This window comes from Pseudophryne corroboree, chromosome 5 (assembly GCF_028390025.1).
Source record: "Pseudophryne corroboree isolate aPseCor3 chromosome 5, aPseCor3.hap2, whole genome shotgun sequence".
Classification (NCBI taxonomy): Eukaryota; Metazoa; Chordata; class Amphibia; order Anura; family Myobatrachidae; genus Pseudophryne; species Pseudophryne corroboree.
In genome coordinates, this window is record NC_086448.1 from 50,468,642 (window position 1) to 50,487,609 (window position 18,968).

The following is an 18,968-nucleotide window of genomic DNA, read 5'->3' on the forward strand; positions in this document are numbered from 1 at the left end:
AGCATCTTATGCAAACTTCCAGCGTACTATACAGCAGAGCTCCATCTGTTTCTGAGGCTAATCTGCATTGTCTGTCCCCATGAATGCCTCTCATCATCAAGGCTGTAATGCAACAGGAAACGTGACCTCATTCTGCCTGACAGCCACTGACTGCTCAGACTATTTTTGAAAGGAAACAAGAGGGTAGAAAATTGTACAGCCCTTCCCAAGACTGCAGAGCACTCAGTGATCAGGATACACAGTAACACTTGTGGGACAGTACTGATCTTTGCTCTACTTCCATGGGATGTGCTCTACTTTCTATGCAATGCATTGCTACACTGGCCGATGACAGATGACTGCTGGTACCTCACTATAAGGAGGGCTAAACAAATAGTGTTCTGGGGACCAGAAAGAAGAACCAGCAACTGCCTACAGAAGCTGCCAGATACCAGAATAGCTGCACCCAGAGAATAATCATTTGGAAACAATTGATCTCTGTATATGACTGGTAAGTAATACCCCTTAGAAGGTTTGTTAACACAGCGCTGGCTTCCGGAGATATTAACACCACTTAACTGGCATGGTCAGATTTTATGCAACTGCGCCGTCCCACCGTGTCCACGCGTTTTTGACGAGGAGATCCGTTTTGCATATGTGTATAATATATTGTTTAAATATTTAAAAAAATACTTTTTCAACTATATTAAATAAAATAAATAAATAAAAACAATGTTATTAACGCTTTTGAAGGGGAAAATCGTCAGATAAGTGGTTAAAAGGAATGACACCCCAGCCGATTTACTATACTGGGAACAGAATAAACTTTGATAAAAAGTATATTTAAAAAATATTAAACCTATGCAATATATCTTCAGCACACATCTTACTAAGATGATGTCACATATGTTATGCGAATGACGGCTGCTCACTATGGAATGACAACTGTTTTATTCGCCATGACAACTTAAACATGTCTTCAAAACAGTGCATATTTCCCTTATAAAAAACCCTATTTTTCTATTATGCCCTAAGCGCAGAATCTAATCCCTTCCTATATTCACCCGCCTGTATCTACACCTTACTATAAATGTCACATAATGGTAACATGGAATTACATTACTCTATACAATTAATACATTTAAAATCAGACACCAATTCCAACCGCCACTCCTCACTCATTAAAAATGCTGATAGATCTGAACCCCCTTTGTTTAAAAACCCCAGATTACACCAACCCAAACACCATAGCGCAGATGTGGGTTGTGTATATTTTCATCAGACACCTGGATGTTGGTTCCATTTAGAAGTGCACCACCACCACCTGTTTTTAATAAGATACTGCTTCCGCCAGCCAGAACCTCATGGGCCGCTCCGTCATTGAGAGAGGTGCTGACACGCACCCTCTGACGCTGTCTAAGTTAGGTGAATGAGACTGATTTGCTGAGTGTGTACTAAAGAACCGCTAGAGCCCAAGGAACAACAGCTGCAAGTTTCAGCTTCCTGGACTCTGGCTAAGGGCTGTTTTACACACACCGGTTTTCACCGGATGGCAAAAAGACGGACAAACTTTGTCCGGCGTTTTGCCATCCGGGAGGGTCTTTCACATCCAACATATTTGAGCCATGTTTAATGCTGTGCGCATGCGTAGATGCAGGGGATCAGTATGAAATCCCGTCAGACGGGATCCCGGTGGTCGGAATACCGACACCGGGATCCCGGCTGGCACAATCTCGACAGGGGGGCGAGCGCAACGCAGCCCCTTGCGGGCACGGTGCCTCGCTACGCCTGGCACACTAATTTATTCTTCCTCTATGGGTGTCTCCACAGAGGGAGAATATGTCAGGATTGTGCCGGTCGGGATTCCGGTGTCAGTATTTCGACCGCCAGGATTCTGTCCGGCAGGATCTTGACCGCATCCCAGATGCAGGACTGGCTTGAAAAAAACCTGTTGTGTGTGAAAGTTCCCATTCACACACACGGACCACTGCTTACAAGGATGGCACGGCCCCGGCAGCCGGACCTTTCAGTGGCCGTGGCCGTGCCGCGTGAACTGACACATTCCTTTTCATATGTCTCTACGGGACAGCCACGGCAAAAAGCCGGCCGGTATTTTGCCGGCGGCGCTACCCGGCAGGTGTGAAACAGCCCTAAGGGGCTCTTCAGTAACATCGTTATAATAAGTGGAAGAACTACAGCCCCTGTACGGGGTGCTGGCCCTACAGGGCGTGGAGGTGAGGGAGCCCTGTAATGTGGCTAGTGGGGTCCACCCATCATCCCCACTGCCTTTTGGGCCCATTGCTCTGTTATTAAAGAGCAGAGCTTCGGGCCCCCACAGGTCAGGAGCATGTGCTGCAGTGAAGGAACCGGATACCTGGGCTGTTTCTAATCCACATTTTGCTATGGGCCATGGTGATGGACTGGCAGTGCAGGTTTAAATATAGATGTTGCGATACTTCCTGTACTGTATTTAGTTTCACCTATTCTAGCCATGTTGTACCAGGATATGCGGTGTACACAGGCCGATGGGTCCAGGGAACACCATTTCTCTTACGTCCTAGAGGATGCTGGAGATTCCAAAAGGACCATGGGGTATAGACGGGATCCGCAGGAGACATGGGCACACTATAAGACTTTGAATGGGTGTGAACTGGCTCCTCCCTCTATGCCCTTCCTCCAGACCTCAGTTAGATTCTGTGCCCAGAGAGACTGGACACACACTAGGGGAGCTCTCCTGAGTTTCTCTGAAAAGACTTTCTGTTAGGTTTTTTATTTTCAGGGAGACCTGCTGGCTACAGGCTCCCTGCATCGTGGGACTGAGGGGAGAGAAGTCAGACCTACTTCTTCTGAGTTAAAGGCTCTGCTTCTTAGGCTACTGGACACCATTAGCTCCAGAGGGTTCGATCACTTGGTGCGCCTAGCTGCTTGTACCCGGAGCCGCGCCGTCAACCCCCTCACAGCAGCCAGAAGAAAGAAGCCGGGTGAGTATATAAAAGAACAGAAGACTTCAGTGAAGCGGTCGCGCTGCGCGTCATGCTCCCACACGTACTTCCAACGGCACTTACAGCATATCTCCCAACTTTTGATCTTTTGAAGGAGGGACAACGCGCGGCTTTGCCGCGCACTTCTGAAAAAGGGCGTGGCCTGCGAAAAGGGGCGTGGCTTCGCGGAGGGCCCGCGGGCCACGCCCCCGTTTTCGTCACTGAGGGGGCATGCCCAGCGCTCTGTGAGCTGCTGGCATGCCCCCTCTCCCTCTGTCTGCACTGAATAGACGCTGTACGCATGCGCAGTGTCTATTCACCGCTGCTCTGCTAAGCAGGGCAGCGAGTGACAGAGCCTCCCAACTGCCCCCCCCCCACCGCGGGACACTGCGGCCCGCGGGTGGGACAGCGGGACAGTCCCCAAAAACGGGACTGTCCCGCGAAAATCGGGACAGTTGGGAGGTATGTTACAGGGTGCAGGGCGCAGGGAGGGGCGCCCTGGGCAGCATGTTACTGAGGTTCAGACTGGCTATAAAAGATATATTATAAGTGCCTAGGCACTAAATATAAGCCCCCACCAGCATAAATATTCAAAATTGAGCGGGACTACAGCGCGCCAAGGTGGGGGCGTGGCTTAGTCCTCACAGCTTACCAGCGCCATTTTCTCTCTTCACAGACTTGCAGAGACGCTGGCCCGGACCTCCACTCTCCTGATCAAGTACAGGGAGCAAAACAGTAAGTAATTTGGTGCTATTATAACAGCACAGACATCTGATATTCTTTCTCAGTATTATAATAGGCGCTGGGGTTTGAGCTGGTAAACTCCCTCTGTGTTTCTCTAACAGGCTTCCCTATGGGTCTGTCCCCTATAGCCAGTGTGAGTGTGTGCATGTCGGTACGGTGTGTCAACATGTCTGAGGCTGAGTGCTCCTCCCCGGAGGAAGTTACTGGGGGCGCAGAGAAGGATTTGGGAGTGACTCTGTCGGCACCGCCGACTGCTGATTGGGTGAATATGTTGAGTACATTGAATGCAAATGTGGCGTTATTGTCTAAAAGGCTGGATAAATCTGATTCTCAGACACAAACGTGTAGAAAATCCATGGAGGACGCCTTGTCCCAGGTACAGGTCCCCTCAGGGTCACAAAAGCGTTAATTTACCCAAATAGCTAATACGGATACCGACACGGACTCTGACTCCAGTGTCGACTATAGTGAGGCCAGTTTACATCCAAAATTGGTTAAGAGTATTCAGTACATGATTGTGGCTATTGAAGATGTTTTACATATTTCGGAAGTACCTGCTGTTCCTAATACAAGGGTTTGTTTGTATAAGGGAAAGAAACCTGAGGTGACTTTTCCCCCCTCTCATGAACTGAACGCTCTTTGTGAAAAGGCTTGGGAATCGCCTGATAAAAGGTGGCAGATTCCCATGAGAATTTTTATGGCATATCCTTTCCCTTTGACGACAGGGAAAAGTGGGAGTCATCTCCCAATGTGGACAAAGCTCTGTCATGGCTGTCCAAAAAGGTGGCACTTCCGGCTCCCGACACTGCTGCCCTCAAGGACCCTGCGGATCGTAAGCAGGAAACGACATTAAAGGCCATTTATGTCACTACGGGTGCACTCCTCAGACCGGCCGTGGCGTCGGCATGGGTGAGTAGTGCTATTGCTAAGTGGGCTGATAATTTGGCATCTGACATGGATACCCTGGATAGGGATAACATTCTTTTGACTCTCGGTTATATCAGGGATGCTGCAGCTTACCTAAAGGATGCGGCGAGGGATATTGGCCTCTTGGGATCAAGGGCCAATGCCATGGCAGTCTCGGCCAGGAGAGCGCTGTGGATTCATCAATGGAATGCTGATGCCGACTCCAAGAAAGCTATGGAAGCTCTCCCGTATAAAGCTAGTGTCTTGTTTAGTGACGGCATCGCTGACCTGGTGTCTACCGCTACAGCGGGTAAGTCATCCTTTCTTCCTTATGTTCCAGCACAACAGAAAAAGGCACCCCATTATCAGATGCAGTCCTTTCGGCCTAATAAATACAAAAAAGGAAGAGGCTCGTCCTTCCTTGCTTCTAATGGTAGAGGAAGGGGAAAAAGGTCGCCTGCTGTTTCAGGCTCCCAGGACCAAAAGTCCTCCCCAGCCTCTGCCAAGTCCACCGCATGACGCTGGGGCTCCCCTACGGGAGTCCGTACCGGTGGGGGCGCGTCTCCGACTCTTCAGTCAGGTTTGGTTTCACTCGGGACTAGATCCTTGGGTGTTAGACATAGTGTCCCAAGGGTACAAACTGGAGGTTCAGGAGGTGCCCCCCACCGATTTTTCAAATCAGCCTTGCCAGTTTCTATCCCGGAAAGGGGAGTAGTGAGTGCTGCGAGCGGATTCGGTTTTACTCGGTTTTACTCGGTTCTCAAAACCGAATCTTGGCCCTCATTCCGAGTCGTTCGCTCGGTATTTTTCATCGCATCGCAGTGAAATTCCGCTTAGTACGCATGCGCAATAATCGCACTGCGACTGCGCCAAGTAATTTTACAATGGAGATAGTATTTTTACTCACGGCTTTTTCATCGCTCCGGCGATCGTAATGTGATTGACAGGAAATGGGTGTTACTGGGCGGAAACAGGCCGTTTTATGGGCGTGCGGGAAAAAACGCTACCGTTTCCGGAAAAAACGCAGGAGTGGCCGGGGAAACGGGGGAGTGTCTGGGCGAACGCTGGGTGTGTTTGTGACGTCAAACCAGGAACGACAAGCACTGAACTGATCGCAGATGCCGAGTAAGTCTGAAGCTACTCTGAAACTGCTAAGTAGTTTGTAATCGCAATATTGCGAATACATCGGTCGCAATTTTAAGAAGCTAAGATACACTCCCAGTAGGCGTAGGCTTAGCGTGAGCAACTCTGCTAAATTCGCCTTGCGAGCGATCAACTCGGAATGAGGGCCCTTATTGGCTATCCAAAACACGTGACATCAGTGAGCCAAAAAGATTCGGTTTTGAGAACCGAGTAAAACCGAGTAAAACCGAATCCGCTCATCACTATAAAAAAGCTGTGTCAACAGAGTGTCATTGTCCCGGTACCCCCGTCCCAACGGGGAGAAGGGTTTTATTCAAGCCTCTTTGTCGTGCCAAAGCTGGATGGCTCGGTGAGAGTGATCCTGAACCTAAAATCCCTCAATCTGTATTTGAAAACTTTCAAGTTCAAGATGGAATCTCTACGAGCAGTAATCTCCAGTCTACAAGGGGGGGATTTTATGGCGTCAGTCGACATAAAAGATGCCTACTTACACGTCCCGATATATCCTCCACATCAAGCTTTCCTGAGATTTGCGGTACAGGATTGTCATTACCAATTTCAGATGTTGCCGTTTGGGCTTTCCACGGCCCTGAGGGTCTTCACCAAAGTGATGGCGGAAATGATGGTTCTCCTACGCAAGCAGGGTGTCACGATTATCCCGTACTTTGACGATCTCCTGATAAAGGCAAGATCAAAGGAGCAGTTGCTAAGAAATGTGGAGCTCTCCCTGACGGTTCTGCAACATCATGGTTGGATTCTAAATTTGCCAAAGTCTCAGTTGATTCCAACAACCCGGCTGCCTTACTTGGCCATGGTCCTGGACACGGAACTGCAGAGAGTATTCCTTCCAGCGGAAAAAGCTCTGGAAATCCAATGCATGGTCAAGGAGATTTTGAAACCGGCAAGAGTGTCGATTCATCAATGCACTCGAGTGGTAGGGAAGATGGTTGCGGCTTACGAAGCCATTCCGTTTGGCAGGTTTCATGCCCGGGTGTTTCAGTGGGACCTGCTGGACAAATGGTCCGGGTCTCACCTGCACATGCACCAGAAAATAAGTCTATCTTCCAGGACCAGAATATCTCTCCTGTGGTGGCTGCAAAGTTCTCACCTTCTAGAGGGACGCAGGTTCGGGATCCAGGATTGGGTCCTGCTGACCACGGATACAAGTCTCCGAGGCTGGGGAGCAGTCACACAAGGAAGAAGTTTCCAGGGAAAATGGTCAAGCCAGGAAACTTGTCTCCACATATACGTTCTGGACTTAAGAGCCATTTACAACGGCCTTCTGCAAGCGGAACACCTTCTTCGAGGTCTACCTGTCCTGATTCAGTCGGACAACGTAACAGCGGTGGCGTACGTAAACCGCCAGGGTGGAACAAAGAGCAGAGCGGCGATGGCGGAGGCCACAAGAGTTCTCCGCTGGGTGGAAAAGCACGTGAGCGCTCTGTCAGCAGTCTTCCTTCTGGGCGTGGACAACTGGGAAGCAGACTTCCTCAGCAGACACGATCTCCATCCAGGGGAGTGGGCTCTTCATCAAGAGGTATTTGCAGAAGTGACAAGGCGTTGGGGAATTCCTCAAATAGACATGATGGCGTCTCAACTCAACAAGAAGCTTCCGAGGTATTGTTCCAGGTCAAGGGACCCCCAAGCCAGTGCAGTGGACACCCTGGTAACTCCGTGGGTGTTTCAGTCGGTGTATGTGTTCCCTCCTCTTCCTCTCATTCCGAAAGTGTTGAGGATCATAAGACGAACAAGGGTTCCGGCAGTACTCGTCGTTCCTGATTGGCCACGGAGGGCCTGGTATACGGATCTTCAGGAATTGCTCATAGAAGATCCTTGGCCGCTTCCTCACAGAGAGGATCTGTTACTGCAGGGGCCTTGCGTATTTCAAGACTTACCGCGGCTGCGTTTGACGGCGTGGAGGTTGAACGCCAAATCCTAGCTCGAAAGGGTATTCCCGGGGAAGTCATCCCCACTCTCCTTAAGGCTAGAAAGGAGGTCACGGCGAAGCATTATCACCGTATTTGGAGAAAATATGTGTCGTGGTGTGAAGCCAAGAAAGCTCCTACGGAGGAGTTTCAGCTGGGTCGTTTCCTCCATTTTTTGCAGGCAGGCGTGGATGCAGGCCTGAAATTGGGTTCCATCAAAGTTCAGATTTATCTATTTTCTTTCAAAAAGAATTGGCCGCCCTTCCAGAGGTTCAGACTTTCGTGAAGGGAGTGCTGCATATCCATCCTCCGTTTGTGCCACCCGTGGCACCGTGGGATCTTGACGTGGTGTTACAATTTCTTATGTCTCACTGGTTTGAACCTTTGCGAAAGGTTGAGTTGAAATTTCTCACTTGGAAAATGGTTGTGCTTTTGGCCTTGGCGTCACCCAGACGGGTGTAGGAATTGGCGGCTTTGTCTCATAAGAGCCCATATTTGATTTTCCATGTGGATAGAGCGGAATTGAGGACTCGTCAACAATTTCTGCCGAAGGTGGTTTCTTCATTTCACATAAATCAATCTATTGAGGTGCCTGTGGCTACGGATGCCATGACGTTGCCAAAATCTCTCGATGTTGTACGAGCTTTGCAAATTTATGTCGCCAGAACGGCTCGTGTCAGGAAAGCAGAGGCTCTGTTTGTCCTGTATGCTTCCAACAAGATTGGAAATCCTGCTTCCAAGCAGACTATTGCACGCTGGACCACGCTCATTCTACAGCTGGATTGCCGTTGCCAAAGTCAGTGAAGGCCCATTCTACCAGGAAGGTGGGCTCATCTTGGGCGGCTGCCCGGGGGTTCTCGGCACTTCAACTTTGCCGAGCAGCTACGTGGTCGGGTTCAAACACTTTTGCTAAGTTTTACAAGTTTGATACCCTGGCTGATGAGGACCTCATGTTTGCTCAATCGGTGCTGCAGAGTCATCCTCACTCTCCCGCCCGGTCTGGAGCTTTGGTATAAACCCCATGGTCCTTTTGGAGTCCCCAGTATCCTCTAGGACGTAAGAGAAAATAGGATTTTAATACCTACCGGCAGAGGCAGAACTCTGGGAGGCAACAGAGTTATCTCCCGCCGGGCTCTTGCTCTGAAGGGGGCACCTCTCCTCCCATTCTGTGACACCATTGAATTAAGTTAATTGATAGCTGTCGCTGTCTTTTCAGTGGCCGACTTCCTCACTGGTCCCTGCACCTTACAAATCACACCCTCTTTATTATACTGTATATACACATTTTACAAGTGTCATACCCAGGATTAGAAACCACATCCTATTACACTGGAAGCAGACACCTTACTGATGAAGCTGTTTGCTCCTGTATAGGAAATATGAGAATTCTAACTATATGAAGTTACTTATCTGACAATTACACGTAACTTCATATAGTTAGAATTCTCATGCTTCCTATGCAGGAGCAAATAACTCCATCAGTAAAGTGTCTGCTGTTAGTGTAACAGGTCATGTGTTCTAATCCTGGGTATGACTGCTAAGAAATGTGTGATTTAAAATAAAAGACAATTAAATGTATAAATACAGTATATACATTTTTTCAGAACACTACACTACACACACACACACACACACACACACACACACACACACACACACACGTATATGTAGACAGGTAAGGCACTCCTAAAGCTTAATACATAAAAGCCTGACGACAGTGGGGTGTCGGGTGGTCTTCAGTATGCCGACACTTATTCTCCCTCGTGGGGGTCCACGACCCCCCTGGAGGGAGAATAAAATAGCGTAGCGCACCACCGTGCCCGTAACGTGGCGAGCGCAGCGAGCCCGCAAGGGGCTCATTTGCGCTCGCCACACTGTCGGTAAGCCGGCGGTCGGGCTCCCGGCGCCGATATGCTGGTCGCCGGGAGCCCGACCACTGGCATATCGCAGTGAACCCCACTGAAACTTTACTTCAATTACTGATGATTTTGTGAGTTCTTCAGTTTGCCGTGAGTGCCACGTCCCCTCTCTGTGTGTATATATATATATATATATATATATATATATACACACACACATACACATACATACATACATACATATATTTATCTTAATATAGGAAATGGGGGGCACCAATATTTATCTTGCCTCCGGGCAACTGTGAAGAACTTACGCCACTGCCTACCGGTAAATCCTTTTCTCCTAGTCCGTAGGGGATGCTGGGCACCTGTCCCAGTGCGGACTGTTCCTTGCAGTTGTATTGCAGGTTATTGGTTTCTGTTGCACAGAGGTTGTGTATCGGTTATATTCAGCTTGTTGCTGTGTTTAGTTCATACTGTTAACTGGTATTGCTTGTAAACCATGTTCTACGGTGTGTTGTGGTGTGAGCTGGTGTGTATCTCACCCTTGGTTGACAAAAATCCTTTTCCTCAAAATGTCCGTCTCCCTGGGCACAGTTCCTATAACTGAGGTCTGGAGGAGGGGCATAGAGGGAGGAGCCAGTTTACACCCATTCAAAGTCTTATAGTGTGCCCATGTCTCCTGCGGATCCCGTCTATACCCCATGGTCCTTTTGGAGTCCCCAGCATCCTCTACGGACTAGGAGAAAAGGACTTACCGGTAGGTATTATAATCCTATTATACCCAGGACTGGCCAATTGGCCACTGTAATAGAGCACATGCGTTCCTTCTGTGCGCACTCACAAGGAAAGCAGAGGTCGGGCTGCACGGGCAGCAGGAATGTATTGAGTAAAAATAGGTTTAAATAGAATACAGTCACAGGTGCTGTGACAACTCAGGTCCGATATATCAGGCAGAGAAATGATTACTGTACGTATTTATTGCCACAATCACGCTGAGGGAATACACGGCTCGCCAGCAGGCTTGGAACTACAAGATTCAGAATGCCCGGAGAATGGGGTGTGCTGGAACCTGTAGTTCCACAGCAGCTTGAGAAGTACAGGTTGTCTACCTCTGCAGAAAACACTCTTCAGGCGTGTATTTCCCGTTCATTGTGACACTGCCTGTTCTCTAATAACAGCATCCATAGTGAAGAACATTCCCTACATTTCAGAGACGGTCTCAGGGCTTAAATCATTTGTCCTTCAAGATTGACCGATGTGGGGAATGCGTAACAGGGGTGTGGACTTTATACTGCCGCTTGTCATTCTTCTATAATGCAGATTGTGCCCGCAAGATGGAAAATTACACAGGGTAGACTAGAGTATTGTCCAATTTTCTGAGGACCCTGTACCTTCCTGTAACTTTTACTAAATAAATGACATAATCTTCCAGACTTCCTTCTATGGAGTATTGCTATTACCAGGCAGTGGTGAATACTCTTGTTGCCCTAGTACATAGCCCTGATGTCTCTATATTAGAATTGCTTTATATCCAAGGTTGGCAGAAAATATATAACTGTGCTTGATTCGGTAAAGATATGGCTTAACTAGGTACCAGCCCGTCAACATGACGGATCAACATAACAGTAATGTCAGCGCCGGGGACTGTGCGCGCCCGAACGGAGCAACAATCCAAACCACTGGCGCGCAAAGCACTTGAATTCCCTTTATAGAGGTGAGGAGTAGCTTTAGCCTTTTATTATACAGGATATCATTCAGCTTATGTACATAGGGGGTAATTCCAAGTTGATCGCAGCAGGAATTTTGTTAGCAGTTGGGCAAAACCATGTGCACTGCAGGGGTGGCAGATATAACATGTGCAGAAAGATTTAGATTTGGGTGGGTTATTTTGTTTCTGTGCAGGGTAAATACTGGCTGCTTTATTTTTACACTGCAAATTAGATTGCAGATTGAACACACCCCACCCAAATCTAACTCTCTCTGCACATGTTATATCTGCCTTCCCTGCAGTGCACATGGGCCCTCATTCCGAGTTGTTCGCTCGTTAGTTTTCTTCGCATCGGTGCGATAAGTCGCAAACTGCGCATGCGCAATGTTCGCAGTGCGTCTGCGCCAAGTAAATTTGCTAAAAAGTTTGGTATTTTACTTACGGCTTAACGAAGATATTTCTTCTTTCTGGTGATCGGAGTGAGATTGACAGGAAGTGGGTGTTTCTGGGCGGAAACTGCCCGTTTTATGGGTGTGTGTGAAAAAACGCTGCCATTTCTGGGAAAAACGCAGGAGTGTCTGGAGAAACGGGGGAGTGTCTGGGCGAACGCTGGGTGTGTTTGTGACGTCAAACCAGGAACGAAAAGGACTGAACTGATCGCAGTGGCAGAGTAAGTCTCGAGCTACTCGGAAACTGCAAAGAAATTTCTAATCGCTATTCTATTCGCAATTCTGCGAATCTTTCGTTCGCTATTCTGCAAAGCTAAGATTCACTCCCAGTAGGCGGCGGCTTAGCGTGTGCAAAGCTGCTAAAAGCAGCTAGCGAGTGAACAACTCGGAATGAGGGCCATGGTTTTGCCCAACTGCTAACAAAATTCCTGCTGCGATCAACTTGGAATTACCCCCATAGTAAAAGCTGCACAAGGGCACAGATAAATGAATCAAATCTAAAGGTGGAAAACCTAGAGCGACGGGGATTACTTCCGATGACAGAACGAATCCCCATCAGCCCAGATCATGTGTACGCTCCTGGGGCGATGCTAATGAAGGACAGAACAAACATGTTCCATCCTACATTTGCATACTACGGGAGACACTATCGACAAAGCTTGGTTGGACATGCAGCACATCAAACCAAGCGTCTGTCACTAGTGACTGCGGGAGCGTGCAATCCCTGTAGGGTATGGAGACGCTGGAATACGAGGAAAGGCTTGCAAGACTAGGCATGTTTACACTGGAAAAGAGGAGATTAAGACGGGACATGATCAACATTTACAAATATATAAGGGGACAATATACAGATCTTGCGCAGGACCTGTTTTTGGTTAGATCAACACAAAGAACTCGTGGACATTCGCTCAGGTTAGAGGAGAGGAGATTCCACACAATATGGCGTAAAGGCTTTTTTACGGTAAGGACGATACGTGTTTGGAATTCCCTGCCTGAGGGAGTTGTAATGGCCGACTCAGTCAACACCTTTAAGAATGGGTTAGATAAATTCCTAATGGATAAGGATATCCAGGGATACGGGGCATAGTCACGCACTATGGTTATTATAAAAAGAGGGATAAAATGTAACGGCAGACATCAGCATCAGTCAAAATTTTATACAAAATAATCGTGCATAGGAGACCACAAATAGGTTGAACTCGATGGACAATTGTCTTTTTTCAACCTTAGATACTATGTTACTATGTTACACACAGTGCGATGTAGACAATATGTCATTACGAAACAGCATATTGTGCCGCAATCGCCCTGTATAATATGATTTGCAGTGCCGTAACTAGGCATTTTAGCGCTGTGTGCAAGAAACGGCATTGGCGCCCCCCCCCTTATGTAAAATACGGGCAGTGCGCTCCTTAGGCGTGCACACAAAAAATAGGGGTGTGGCTTCATGGGGAAGGGGTGTGGCCACAAAATAATACCAATTAATACTACGCTGCACAGTAGCGCCACTACACCAGGTTGAACTCCTTTTACACATTACGGCAGCCAGTCCCCCTTTTTACACATTACGGCAGACAGAGCCCCCCTTTTAACACATTACTGCAGACAGCGTCCCCATTTGTACACATTACGGCAGACAGCGTCCCCTTTTTACACATTACGGCAGACAGCGTCCCCCTTTTTACACATTACGGCAGACAGCGCCCCCCTTTTTACACATTACGGCAGACAGCATCTCCTTTTTACACATTACGGCAGACAGCGTCCCCATTTGTACACATTACGGCAGACAGCATCCCCTTTTTACACATTACGGCAGACAGCGTCCCCTTTTTACATATTACGGCAGACAGATTCCCCTTTTTACACATTACGGCAGACAGCGTCCCCCTTTTTACATATTACGGCAGACAGTGTCCCCCTTTTTACACATTACGGCAGACAGCGTCCCCCTTTTTACATATTACGGCAGACAGTGTCCCCCTTTTTACACATTACGGCAGACAGCGTCCCCCTTTTTACACATTACGGCAGACAGTGTCCCCCTTTTTACATATTACGGCAGACAGCGTCAATTTGACTCATTACAAGCTGCTGACATAATTGCTGGCCGTGCGCCCTCAGGGCGACTGCGCTGTGTGCCAGGCACACCTGGCACACATGTAGTTACGGCTCTGATGATTTGTTATGTCTCTGTTTGTAAATATTGTGACAGATTTCAAGTTATTTTAGTTTTGCAAAACTCAGTTAACAAACATCAGCGTTCAGACTGTTCTATGACTCTTTAAAACAACAATAATGATAATGATGATGATGATGATAATATTAATATGATAATATAAATCACATAAGTTACTTCATGCATTTCATAAAAGACAAATAAAACGTAATAGAAGGTGACTGGTAATGTTATTCACTTGACATTGTGCTGTGTATAGTGTTCCCTAGTCAGTTTTGGTGTTATTCTTCGAAGAGCGCGCACATAGCAGGAATTCCAAACATCTGTGGGAATCTCAAGTGTTATACCGGCGGCAGCCACCACATGGAATAACTCCTGGACCTGCTGTACATACTACAATGTCACTGTACAGTGCAGCTACTGTTCCCAAACAGCCCCAGAACCAACAGGCTTATGTTATCTACTCTGGTTATTGTATGCAGTATATATGTCATAGTGACAAGAAGCCTCAGACGGGTCAGCCCAGAATTGGTTGTCCTTAGGTTGGGGAGCCCCATTTCCCTAGGATCTGTGCTTCTACCTACAAATATCTCTCTCTGTAAATGTTTCTGAGTGTAGCCCATAGGTTACAATGGGCAACTTCATATTCCGGAGCTCAGTAAATCTCACAAATAGCAATCTCCATAGAAACCTATGGGGACTGTTTGTGTGATAGAAAATAGGAAAGCACAGCAGATAACTTCACCTTGCTGCATCCAGTGATCCAGTAAAATTTGCAGGGGTGGAGGCCCGTGTGCAGACTGCGGGGGGTGTGGCTTAAAAACGGCGGCATGGCGGTGCGAGCGCTGAGTGTGACGGGGGCGTGATCAGGGCGGCTGCGTGATATCACACACAGCCGTTGCGATCAGAAAAATGGCGGTGGGCCTCCTGCGGGTGCAGCCAGGCTGCGCCAGCAAGAGGCTATCCCATTTTTTGCGATCAAGCAGAAAATGCGGTGCAATCGCAATTTCTGCTTGGTCGGGGGGGGGGGGGGGGGGGGCGGCGGTCAGCATGCGTGGCGGCCTTGCCCTGCGATGAGAGGCCCCCAGCATTTGTATGCTCGGGGCAGTAGGGTCACTAGGGGACCCTAGCGCTGTCCCAGAGTCTAGTGCGCATGCACAGATCTCTGGGAAAATGGTCCGGTGGCCATTTTCTCACTGGTTTCCATAGTGTGCTTGCGTGAAACACCGGGAAAATGGCCGCGGTGCCATTTTCATGGTGATTTCCGCAGAGTTGCTGCTTCCGACGCGAGACTCTAGAGCAGGGGTGTCAAACTCAAATTCATCGGGGGCCGCATCAGCAGTTTGGTCCCCATCAAAGGGCCGGTTGTATCTGTAGGTCTATGTGTCCACTCTTTATTATCATAAATTAATGTCACTGCATTCAATTATTACTGTTTTTTGTAATAATGTAAGTAATAACTAGCTCTGAAAGCAGAAACATAGTCAGAATAATGACAAGTAGATATTCAAATGTACAATTATTGTACAATGTATTGAAAAATGTTTTTTGGTAACAAACATTAATTTTTTTTTAAACATACAAATATTTACCGCTCCACCTGCCTTATATGTGCCCAGCCATCTGCCCCCTTTTAAAGTGCCCAGCCATGTGCCCCCTTTTATAGTGCCCAGCCATCTGCCCCCTTTTATAGTGCCCAGCCATCTGCCCCCTTTTATAGTGCCCCCTCCATTTACTTTACTTACCTTTTACTTCTTTCTTTCTTTTACTTCTTTCTTCTTGCTCCTCTCCGCGGCGTCCGCGCGCTCCTCTGATCCCTGGAGATGTCGGGCGGACGTCACGTGATGACGTCACGTCTGACACCCAGGGAGCAGTGCGGGGCAGGAAGAAGTCGGGCCAGGTCCCGGAAGGTAAGTAATTTTTTTTTTTTTTTAACTTGAGCAGGCACGGAGTAAATTCATTGAAAAAAAAAAGGGGAGGCTGCAAGGCTGGCGGCGGCACCGCGGGCCATCAGACGAGGTCTGGCGGGCCGGATTTGGCCCGTGGGCCTTGTGTTTGACACCCCTGCTCTAGAGGGTAAGCATTGAAAAAAATGGGTGCATGGTGTGCGTTGTGGGCCGCCTGGACCTGGAGGGCCCATGTGCACCGCACACACTGCACCCATTATAAATACGGTGGTTCTCTGGAATATCCAGCAAATTTATTTTCACTAATAGGCCATTAAATTAGTGTTTTGATAGAACTCCATTTTATGATGTACCAAATTTTAATACTAAGGTAATTTATGGTCACGAGCCTGTTAATATCCCAGTTTGGTGTTTAGACTGTGGGTGGAAACGGATGACAACCCCGGGAAAATATACAAACTCCACGCAGACTCTGGGTGGGAATTGAACCCAGCGCTCTCAGACATTAATGCTAAACACCATGCCACCACACTACCCACCTCGGTGTAAGTGTTTATTGTTTTTTCCCTCAACCCCTTTACTAGAGATGACTGAAATCTCTGAACTGCATCACGTATGTATTCGCCTCATTTCACATTGTGTTGTAAAACTGTTTAAGTTCCACTGGCGGAACTTTTGCCTCAAGTGTTTGCAGTCCTATCCTGACCTTTCAACAGGCAGAACTGTCCGTCCTTGCCCGGATCTATTCATTGGGCCTAGTTCAAGGTTGATTGCAAAATAACATTTTCCTCTAATGGGCAAAACCATGTGCACTGCAGGGGGGCAGATATAACATGTGCAGAGAGAGTTAGATTTGGGTGGGTTATATTATTTCTGTGCAGGGTAAATACTGGCTGCTTTATTTTTACACTGCAATTTAGATTTCAGTTTGAACACATCCCACCCAAATCTAACTCTCTCTGCACATGTTATATCTGCCTCCCCTGCAGTGCACATGGGGGGTCATTCCGAGTTGTTCGCTCGGTAAATTTTTTCGCATCGCAGCGATTTTCCGCTTAGTGCGCATGCGCAATGTCCGCAGTGCGACTGCGCCAAGTAAATTTGCTATGCAGTTAGGTTTTATACTCACGTTTTTTTCTTCGTTCTGGTGATCGTAATGTGATTGACAGGAAGTGGGTGTTTCTGGGCGGAAACAGGCCGTTTTATGGGTATGTGCGAAAAAACGCTACCGTTTCTGGGAAAAACGCGGGAGTGGCTGGAGAAACGGAGGAGTGTCTGGGCGAACGCTGGGTGTGTTTATGACGTCAAACCAGGTACGACAAGCACTGAACTGATCGCAGATGCCGAGTAAGTCTCAAGTTACTCAGAAACTGCACAGAGATGTCTTTTCGCTATATTGCGAATCTTTCGTTCGCAATTTTAAGAAGCTAAGATTCACTCCCAGTAGGCGGCGGCTTAGCGTGTGTAAAGCTGCTAAAAGCAGCTTGCGAGCGAACAACTCGGAATGAGGGCCCTGGTTTTGCCCATTAGAGAAAAATGTTATTTTGCAATCAACCTTGAATTAGACCCATAGACTATTAATTTTGCAAAATGTGACATTTCCTTTCTCTGTTTGTTAGTAACAGGGAATACGCAGATCAGTGTGAATAACCTGAGACAGAGACAAGAGAAAGCAGATATTACTTTCATAAGAGGAATATGAATTTCTGTTTCCTGTCTTTTATACCATTTGTAGCCACGAATAAGCAGCACGGTCTGTTTCATGTAATTGTGGCTGTTGTATGTATGTGTTCAAATATGCCCAGCTGATAACATTAACCTAAAATAAATAGGTGGCAGAGCTAAATCTGGAACATGACGAGCGCTGAAGATAGAGAGGGTCAAAAGAAAAAAAGATTCCCTATAGTGGGCACACTCGGACTGTTATACTTTCTTAAAGTCAAATATCTGTCATGATAGATGACCACAAATTCTAAAATGTAACCTTTATTTGAATCTTTAAAACATAAGCGAAATATAGTGCGTGTGAATTAAATTGTGAAAAAGGTGAAAATTTTAACGTGAATTAAAAAGCTTAGCCACTGTGATTGTTGTATTCATTCACTGTCTCCAGTTTCTTAATGTTGCAATATATATGGCAATGCTAGTTATCAAATGTCTTATAATGATACCTTTATAACTAGGAGCAAAACAAATCCCAGATATGATCTCATATTTATTCACTGTCTCTAGTGGCTTAAACAATGTTGCAATATTTGTAGCAATGCTAAATGTTAGGGTTAACCCTAATGTATATGTATTATATATGTGTGTGTAATTGGTGTTGATACATGAGTTACAAATATGGCTTATTGCCATATGGAATAAAGCACCTTTAATAATAACTATATGTACCATGTGTGTATGCCAGTGGTGCTGATATATAAATTAAAAACAAGGTTATTGCTATATGAGCACCTTTAATATTAATTATATGCACACACTGCGTGTAGAGAGCAGCAGCACAGGATACCTATTCTGAAAGCAGTAAATTTATTTACGCATCTGTAATAAACATTAGGAGGCATTTAGATGATATGCTTCACCACCTATGTATTATTAATCAGTGATGCGCACACTGAAAATATGGAGTAAAATGTTAATAGTGGTGGTGGAATGAGATAATATCTAGGAGTATTTTCACTCCCAGATACAAAGGTATCATTATAAGGCATTTGACATTTAGCATTGCTACAAATATTGCAACATTGTTTAAGCCACTAGAGACAGTGAATAAATATATGAGATCATATCTGGGATTTGTTTTGCTCCTAGATATAAAGGTATCATTATAAGACATTTGATAACTAGCATTGCCATATACACTGCTCAAAAAAATAAAGGGAACACTAAAATAACACATCGTAGATCTGAATTAATGAAATATTCTTATTAAATACTTTGTTCTTTACATAGTTGAATGTGCTGACAACAAAATCACACAAAAATTATCAATGGAAATCAAATTTATTAACCCATGGAGGTCTGGATTTGGAGTCACCCTCAAAATTAAAGTGGAAAAACACACTACAGGCTGATCCAAATTTGATGTAATGTCCTTAAAACAAGTCAAAATGAGGCTCCGTAGTGTGTGTGGCCTCCACGTGCCTGTATGACCTCCCTACAACCCACACAAGTGGCTCAGG

At 46.7% G+C, this 18,968-nt stretch overlaps 1 protein-coding gene across 2 annotated transcripts in view; it reads left to right on the top strand.

Moving 5' to 3' along the window:
- Positions 1-245: 245 nt before the first annotated feature.
- Positions 246-18,968, top strand: part of TMEM71 (transmembrane protein 71) — an 81,824-nt gene continuing 63,101 nt past the window's right edge. For both annotated transcript variants that reach the window (XM_063924772.1, XM_063924775.1), the window contains exon 1: positions 246-490. In XM_063924772.1, the coding sequence (XP_063780842.1) occupies positions 484-490 (7 nt within the window). In that variant the 5' untranslated portion in view covers positions 246-483. The remainder of the gene's footprint in view (positions 491-18,968) is intronic.